Source organism: Choloepus didactylus, chromosome 7 (assembly GCF_015220235.1).
Source record: "Choloepus didactylus isolate mChoDid1 chromosome 7, mChoDid1.pri, whole genome shotgun sequence".
NCBI lineage: Eukaryota > Metazoa > Chordata > Mammalia > Pilosa > Megalonychidae > Choloepus > Choloepus didactylus.
In genome coordinates, this window is record NC_051313.1 from 122,495,853 (window position 1) to 122,505,440 (window position 9,588).

Consider the following 9,588-nt stretch of genomic DNA (forward strand, 5'->3'; position numbering starts at 1 on the left):
TTAAGTGTTCTGTCCACTGGGGAGTGATTTTAATGACCAACTTCATTGAAATCTTCCTTACTTCCAAGTCTTAGAGCCAGGGATTTTAGGAATCTGTTCTAGGACATGCTAGCTAGCCTCCAAAACCATTTATTTTATGAAGTTTTTCAAAGGATATGCTATCATATATGGTATCACTTTGTTTTTCATATCCTTTATTCCTCCTCCATCATCTTTAAAAGATATATATATATATATATATATATATATATATATAGTTTTTTATATTAAAACTACAAAAGCAGTCTCCAAGCATGCAAAGGGGGATAAGAAGCCATCACAAAGTGGTGCTCAAATAACTCCAAGGCTCTTATACAAACTGTCTGATGGTGATCTTCATCAACCATCTACAAGGCACAATGGCACATGAGGAAAGGGGTTTGCCACCCACCATCTTCATAAACTGTCATTAAACTGCATGTGGACTTCTAAATATTTAGCTTTACCTTTAAAGACGCTGCTAATGTTCTAAAAGAGATGTGTCCATAGTAAATGTTGTGTGATGATTGTTGGGTGCCACCATGATTTGCTGTGGATTCTACATGCCGAATTGTTTATTCTGACATAGACAATGATTATTTTATCTATAAAAGCTATGCTTTGTTTTGTAGATTATTGCTGTCTCAGCACATGAATACTATAATTTGTGCTGCTTATTTCTCAAGTCCCAAGAAGAAACATCATGGAAAGAGAAAACCAAACCGCTCTGTTGGAATTCATCGTCTTGGGATTCTCCAACCTAAAAGATTTGCAATTTTTACTCTTCTGCGTATTTCTTATGATCTATCTCTGTACACTAGGAGGAAATATCTTCATTATTTTGGTAACCTTGGCTGATCCTCGATTACATATTCCTATGTATTTTTTCCTGAGGAATTTAGCCTGTCTTGATATCTGCTACACCACCACCAATGTGCCCCAGATGATGGTGCACCTCCTTTCTGAGAAGAAAAGCATTTCCTATGGGGGCTGTGTGACTCAACTTTTTGCATTCCTTTTCTTTGTAGGGGTAGAGTGTCTTTTGCTGGCAGCAATGGCATATGACCGTTACACTGCAATCTGCAAACCCTTAAGGTATTCAGTTATTATGAATAAGGCTCTGTATAGCCAGTTAGCAGCTTCATGCTGGGTTAGTGGTTTGCTTAACTCAGTGGTGCACACAGTGTTGACATTCCGCCTGCCCTTCTGCGGCAACAACCAGATTAATTATTTCTTCTGTGACATCCCCCCTTTGTTGATCTTGTCTTGTGGGGACACTTCTGTCAATGAGTTTGTGTTACTCTTTATTGGAGTCTTCATTGGATGGGCTCCTTTCCTGGGCATCATACTTTCCTACATCTATATTATCTCTACCATCTTGAGCATCCGTTCTTCAGAGGGAAGACACAAAGCCTTTTCTACTTGTGCCTCCCACCTAGTCATTGTCCTTCTCTACTATGGCAGCTCTATATTCACATATGTACGGCCCATCTCATCTTACTCATTGTCAAAAGACCGGCTGATCTCAGTACTGTATAGTGTTGTCACTCCCATGCTAAACCCCATTATTTACACTTTAAGGAATAACGACATCAGAAATGCCCTGAAAACTGTGAGAGTAAGAGTAGCAGCCTTCAAATTTCATTTCTCTTGAATGTAAGTTTTATTTTTCTGTGACTGGATAAACAATAATAGAAAATTATCTGTCTTGCTGGTGTATCTGATTGCTTCTTGACAACATTACTAAAAATCTCTAAGAATTAAAAGTTAATCTCAATGATAAAGCCAACAGAGCAAAATGTTAACCATAGTTGAATCTGGGTAAATGGTATATGTATATTCTTTATACTCTTCTTATTCTTGAACCATTTCTGTATTTTTGAAATGATTTCTAAATAGTGAAAAAAAATTTGAAGCTTATGAGCATAACTGAATATATGATGAGCTTAGCTCTACATTGTATGTATTTTGTTATGTGTTTAATAGCCATGTGAAATATAATTCTTCAGTTAATTGGTGGTTCTTAATTTTTTCTTTTCCTGTAGGAAGTTATCCATTGGCTTATGCTTCTATTTCTTGCAACATTTATCTAAAAGTTTTCTTCCTTTCTCACCTTCCTTCTTACATTAACTGTACTTTCAAATCTTTAGAACATTTCTCCCAAGGAATTTAGAAATCTTTCTTCTCATTTTCATACTCTCAATACATTTTTGTATTTGGACTGCCCAAATAAAAATGTTTTGGTTGATTTGTGCTTCATAGGGGTAGTCAGAAGTAAAATCATTTGTCCCACATTCTGTTTCCTGCTGCTCTGGTATGGTTTAGTTTCCTTGGTTGACTGTACTTTATTCTCTGATTCCAGGCCCTTAGTCTGACCATCGGATGTTTCAAATATCACCTTACTGTAGATGTTGCACACATTGGGAAGTATCTCTCTCACTCTCCAGTCTTACAACCAAATATTTACAGCATTTTCTCCTCAAAATTATTATGTTTCGATTCAAATACATCTTCTGTTTTCAAAATGAGCTGACTCTCCATTTCTATTATTGGTATTGCCTATAAGATTACAACCTTCTCATTTTATTGATCCTTTACTTTCCAATATGCATGCTAGTGTGCACGTACTGCTTATTAAACTATTTACTCAGTTTAAAACCCATTCTTCTGTACTTGAATTTTTGATGCTGGAGCTGGAATGCTGCAAATTACATTTCTCCTTTGCTGGCTGACTCCTTGTTAGGTCCATCCACAGAGGGCACTAGGCAGAGACAGGAAGGCAGGAAAACTGAGACTGGCTCCTTTCTGTTTGTTCATTGTTTTGTCAGCATTATCCCAGCAATGCTTTTCGACACTGGCAGTCACTACTGGGTACAGTAGTAGTTGTTTCTACTTTCCAAGCTTTTTCCTAAACTCCTAGTCCAAGCCTTATCATACACCTTCAGAGCGTGAAGCACCAGGCAGGCATTGTACTCTCCTAAGACTCTGGATTCCAGCTATACAAGACCCTCTTTTGAACTTCTAAGATATTAGTATCAGTGGGGCAGTGTCCTCTTTTCAGAGGTCTGTGTCCCATCTCAGTAATGCCCCTTCTTAAAGCTTCTACTGCCTCATACTGTCAACCCTTTCCCCTACAATTTCTGTATTGCCTCAGATCTGTTTAAGTTTTTACTCCTTCAACACCTGTGCATGCACATGTATGTGGACACACACACACTTGCACCATTATTTAATAAACTCAATCATTTCTTCAAAATGTTTCTCATATATATCATTTCATTTCCATTATTACTAATACTATTTCCCAAAACTTTACCCTAAGACTAGACTGCTTCAATTATGCCAAGCTACCCTTTCTGCCATTAGTTTCCCTTTATAATTTATTTTGTGCATATTTCCTAGATTAATCTTCCTAAAAGAACTGTTGCTACTTCAAACACTTGAATGGCTCCCCCATGGGGATAACTTCCGTGTGCATCATATTGGCAAACCGCCTGCTAATCTGTCTTCTAATCTACTTCAACCAACATTTTCACAGTTATGTCCCAACCATTTTTGAGCATGGATCATTTTCCTTAAATTTCACGTGCATTTCTCATTTTATCTTCAGTGGGTAAAAGATGGTCATAGGGGTAAATAAGAGTGAATGATAATATCTTTAGTATTGCTTCTTTTCAGTTAGGGTTCAGTCAGGTAAGAACTTTCTCTATAAATTCTTTATTATATCAGTCTGCTCTAATTGACCTACCTGCCCTTTGATCTTTTAGAAATACATTAGGTACTGTGAAATTTAGCCCATAATCCTGCTCTATGTATTGATTGTGTAGTATTGTTTACACATCTCATAAAATCTGCAATGAAAGGAGTCTGAAATTGAAAGAAGCAATATGACTGAGTTAAAACAATAATCTAGGACTAAAGGGGAGTCAGAAATCATGATTATATGAAATCATGATTATATGATTAAGTAGTTATTTTGTTTTTGACTAAAGTTGTTAACTCAGGAATAAGCATCCCATAACTGAGAAGTAAATGCAGTGCCTCATAAACACAGCAAAGAAGGGAAATAAATTGATATTTATGGGAAGAGAAATATGGAGTGAATAAGGCCTTGGAGAGAAAAATCTCAAGACATTAATGCCCAAGCTACCACTGGAGAGGTTTATTGAGGATTTAGCCAATTTGTTGTTTGGTCAGAATAAGAGATGTGATCTGCTAAGATTCAGTCTTACACTTATATAGAAGCTGTTTGTAAAAAAAAAAAAAGGTGAATATAAGATTCACTAAGCAGCCAGAACTCTCTTTCTGATAATTTCATTCAAGAAGACAATAAATACATCTGATTCTTGATTCTGGGGTATGTTTTTTGAGTCAAAGGTTATATTCATTCCAAGGTACGTACAGAGAGAGGAAGTTCAGGGTAATTTGACTAAGAGTAAAAAAAAAATGACAAAATTAGAGGAAGAGTTTTCTGATGGAAAGGGGTTGAGGCCATTGAAATGTATGAATGAGAGTAACTGTGAGATGTCTTTGAATGCAGGCTGTGGAAATTGCAGGGACAGCAAGTGGACTCTTGGCACAAGTTGTTACCTAGAAAAGTTTTGAATTCCCTAATCTCTTTATTTATACATTTCTTTGTGTGTGTGTGTGTTGTTGTTTGTTTGTTTGCTTCAGGATAGGCTCTCTGAGTGATTGAGTATAGGTACATGTTATAATTAAATGTGTAGATGTGTATGCCATTTAGTTATGTGTGTGTGTGTACGTGTGTGTGTCTGTGTGTGTTTTAGAGAGAGACAGAGAAGATATCAAAGGAAGAAGAAAGTGGGAGGAATAAGCTTTTAATGCATGCCAAAATCAGTAGTCATAAAAGTGACAGGCTCCATTTCTAGCACTAGATAGCATCTTATATTGCATCTAATGTTACAGAATTACATTTACTTTGCAGTATTATTATTTTTTAGTGGAAGAGGCATGGTTCTATTATCCAGAAAAAAGGAAAGAAAACATTTCAGAACTGTAGTATAAAGCATTTACTTATATAGTTCCACATACATTCCTAATTCTCAATGTATGGACCATTTATAATGTCCTTCAATTATATTTATGATTCCTAAGATTAGTCTTCTGCTCTCCACTCTCAACAATTCCATTTAGAATATTTATTCTCTACCCATATCCATGGAGTGAATCTCCTAGCTTCTGTCTTTCATCACAAATCATATAATTACTTAAATTTTAAGTACTGCTTACTGATTGTTAAGAATCATTAGTATCATGAAGAATAATAGTCCATGCCCAAAATGAATTGCTAAAGCAACTGGCTCTATATGGCTAAAATCATTTACAGAATCTACAAATACACATTGCTCACCTTCTCTGCCACCAAACACTATGATAACAGTGAGGGAGTCCCCTGTAAGTTTAGCATCACATTCAGGGGAATTTTGTGACTAGACTGTATATTGGGGTGCTTAAAAATGACAAATCTGACTTCAGGAAGGTAATTTTCATGGTTGACAAGCATTGAACATGTAATAGCAATCCATTAGTTAAGTTAGTAAATAGATACAGAGCATATACAATGTGCCAGGGACTTACATTGTAAGTGCTTGGAATGCAGTATGGAATAAAGCAGACAATATTTTTTTCCTATCTGGGGATTACATTTAAGTGGGAGAAAAAGACAATATATGTAAGTAAAACCAAATATACCAGATTAAAATAGGTGCTGTCAATAATAACAAAGAAAACAGGGAAGGATGGCAGAGTACTATTTTCATTTTGTTTGTAATTTAATATAGTGAAATGAGGAAAGTCCAACAGTGAGGAGGTGGCCTTAGGGAAAAGAGCTGAAAGATGTAGCCAAGTGGAAGAGTGTTCCAGGCAGAGAGGAGAGTTGGTGCAGAGATCTTGAGATGGAGTGTTATTAATGAGTTCTAGAAACAAAATAAAGATCATTGTGCTTGAGTCATCAAGGGATACAGTAGAAGTAGATGCAAAGGGTAAATAGGCCTCAGATCATATAGGATCTTGTAAGCTAGTATATTGACTTTGAATATTTACTCTGAATAAGATGAGAACCATTAGAGTACTTGGTGTATTCAACTGACATTTAGCAAAGTAATACTGGCTGCTTTCTTAAGAATAGTGTTAGCTGGAAAAGAACAGAAATAAGATCATTCCAATAATTCAAATAATTGATGATGCTGGCTTGGACAACAGTAGTAGAAGAGATAGTAAGAAATGGTTAGTCTCTGCACGTGTATTGAGGCTAGAGTGAATAAAATTTGCCAATGGGATGTGAGAGAATAAGCAGGGTAAAGCACGATTTGTGTTTTTTGGCTTGAGCACCTGAGAGGATGGAGTTGTCATTTATCAGATAGATAAGAATGCATGAGGTTTGTGCAAAACATCAGGTTTTAAGTTTTGTATGCTTAGTATACATTTAGTAGGCAGTTAGAAATTCAAGAATTCAAGGGAGACGTTCCAAATATCAATATGAATTTGAGTCATCAGAGAATAGATTGTTTGGAAAGCCATTAGATTCACTGAGATCACCCAGGAAAGGAAACAGAAAAGAGAAAAAAGAGAAAGGATATAAGACTGAGCCCTGTAGAACTGCATCATTAAGATATGGGTAGATAAAGAGAAATGAACAAAGGAAATAATAAATAACAGAAAATAAAAATTAAAAAAATAAATAAATAACAATAGAATAAAATAAAAATAATAAAAATATAAAAAAATGAATGAATAATAAGTAGAGAGTGGTTTGTGTTTTTCCAGGTGAGGACATGAAGCACAAATTGTTGGGTGGATTTGAGGGTGTATGCAAGGGAGTGACTAAAAAGATACATTATAGAATTTAAGTTGAGTTAGGAGATTTAAGTTTGAGTTGCTGGTTATATTTATTTATTTATCTATTCAGACTTCTTGAAATGAATGTTTATTCAGCTATTGATTTTCAACATTTCTTCTTTTCTAACACGTTAATTTAAGACTAACAATTTCCCCTCTGTTTACTTCTTTAGCTGTGTGCGAAAAGGTTTGATATGTCTCATCTAAATTATCATTCGGTTCAAGATATTTTTTAATGTCTTCTTTGATTTCTCCTTTTTACCCATGAACTATTTAGGTATGTATTCCTTAATCTCAAACATTTTGTGGGTTTCTAGATATATTTTCATTATTGTTTTCTAATTCCATTCTCGTCAAAGAACATTCTTTGAATGGCTCAATTTGTGAAGATTTTGAAGAATTTTGTAAAAGCCAGCACATGCTTGATTTTGTAAATGATCAATGTGCACTGAAAATAATGTACATTTTTTTCTTGTTGGGTACAGTGTCCTATATATTTTAATCACATATAAAATATAAAAAATGTCAGTTTTGTAAATTGTGTTGTTCAGATTTCCTAAATATTTACTGACTTTTTGGCTGATTCTTCTATCAGCTTGAGAGAAATGTGTTAAAGCTTCTCATTACGATTGTGGGTTTGACTGTTTTTTCTTTATTTCTGTCAGCTTTTGAAGCTATTTTATTGGAAACTTACATTGGACTATGATAATCTGGATGAATTATTAGCAGAGGAATATTAATGGATGTATGGGTTGAGGTGCATGGGTAGTCTTTCTAATTCCTCAGATCAAGGGTTCCCTCTTTTGTGATGATTAATTTCTTTTACAAATAGCAGTGCTTTTTTTGTTCTTACATTTCTTACGTTCCTTAATTTGCTATGCCTTTTCTCTTTATCTGTCTTGGTGCCTGTGCTGTGCCTTATATTCTTCCCCTCCCCTCCCCCTGGTAGAAATTCACATTCACTGTGAGGCATTCTCCTTCTGTGTCTGAAAAATTTTTGGTGCTTTCGAAGTTCTCCTATGGTTAGGATCGTTCCCCATTTGGAGTTTTTTCCAACTACAACCATGGCCCCACCACTGTGCGTCAATCTTGTGATTCCTCATGCTAATTATGCTGGGTGTTTTTTCTCTCTCTACTGAAACAGTATTTGAAGATTGTTGCTTTTCATATCTCTTAGTTTCACTGAAAGTTTAGGTTGTCAAGGTAATTTGGTAATTGCCAGCTGCTTTTGAGTATCTAGAAGGGAGAAGTAGAGAAACCTGTGCACCTGCCAGAACCCAGCATCACAAGTTGAACAACTATTTCCTTTGTATGTTTTAAATTTGTCTAACCCCTAATTCTAATGCCAAATATAAGGTTATACTCATTTCCTAATTTTTCTTCTTTTAAAAAATGCCCTTTATGAATATCTGATATATTTACAATATGATGATCCTATTAGTTTAATATCATTTTACTTGTTCAAAATTTATCAGGTTGTTAATCTTCCTTAATTTTGTTGTAAGTAAATTTATCTCTACCATTCCTAACCCTTCTTCACGTTGTAGCTCACCTGTAGGTTCATCCAAATGGTGAATTTGCTTCACTTAACCCCCACTCTTGGCCAACTAAGCTTTGAGTCCCCTGCTCCCATCTTTGCTGCAACTGTTGTTTTGTTCTTATGTTCTGCGTTGCCTCCTGACAACACCCCCACAGTGTGAAATTTAAAGTTCAGAAAAATTAATGCATCATCACTGTTATATTTGCTCCCCAAAAGCAATGGAGAATGTCACTAGAATGAATGAGTTTCTTTTACTTGGCCTGACCCGTGTTCAGGAGCTGCAGCCTGTCTTCTTTGTGATTTTCTTTATCATTTACCTGATAAACTTGGTTGGAAATGCAGCTATATTAGTGATTGTTATCTTGGAGCCAAAGCTCCACTCCCCTATGTATTTTTTTCTGGGGAATCTTTCTTGTCTGGATATTTGCTATTCTTCAGTGACACTGCCCAAGGTGCTCATAAACCTCCTCTCTACTCGCAAGACCATATCTTTCTTAGGCTGTATCACTCAGCTACACTTCTTCCACTTCCTGGGAAGCACAGAGGCCATCCTACTTGCAGTTATGGCTTTTGACCGTTTTGTCGCCATCTGCTATCCCCTTCGCTACACTGTCTTCATGAATCCCCAGGTGTGTATACTGTTGGCAGCTGTGGCCTGGCTCACCAGCTTCCTTTATGCTCTGATGCATTCGGTCATGACTGCTCACCTGAACTTCTGTGGCTCTCAGAAACTCAATCACTTCTTCTGCGATGTCAAGCCTCTCTTGGAACTGGCCTGTAGTAACACACTACTCAATCAATGGCTTCTTTCCATTGTCACAGGCAGCATATCCATGGGAGCTTTCTTTCTGACCCTCCTCTCATACTTTTACATTATCAGTTTCCTTCTATTCAAGAACTGGTCCTGCAGAATACTCCACAAGGCTCTGTCCACTTGTGCCTCCCATTTCATGGTTGTATGTCTCTTCTATGGGCCTGTGGGCTTCACATACATTCATCCTGCCTCAGCTTCCTCCATGTTTGAGGACCGGATGGTGGCCATCATATACAGTGCAGTCACCCCAGTGCTGAATCCACTGATATACACCCTTAGGAATAAAGAAGTGATGTTGGCCCTGAATAAAATCTTTTCGAGGAAGTTTTTGTTTAAAACCTGCCAGCAACACCACTAG

General features: G+C 36.3%; 2 protein-coding genes across 2 annotated transcripts; both read left to right on the forward strand.

Annotated features, from left to right (window-relative positions):
• The first annotated feature begins 721 nt into the window (after nt 1–721).
• On the forward strand, nt 722–1,672 carry LOC119540737 (olfactory receptor 5V1-like). Its single transcript, XM_037844702.1, has one exon. The coding sequence runs from the start codon at nt 722–724 to the stop codon at nt 1,670–1,672; it is 951 nt and encodes a 316-aa protein (XP_037700630.1).
• Nucleotides 1,673–8,634: 6,962 nt separating this feature from the next.
• On the forward strand, nt 8,635–9,588 carry LOC119540290 (olfactory receptor 12D3). Its single transcript, XM_037844404.1, has one exon. It carries the CDS (start codon nt 8,635–8,637, stop codon nt 9,586–9,588), a length of 954 nt encoding a protein of 317 aa, XP_037700332.1.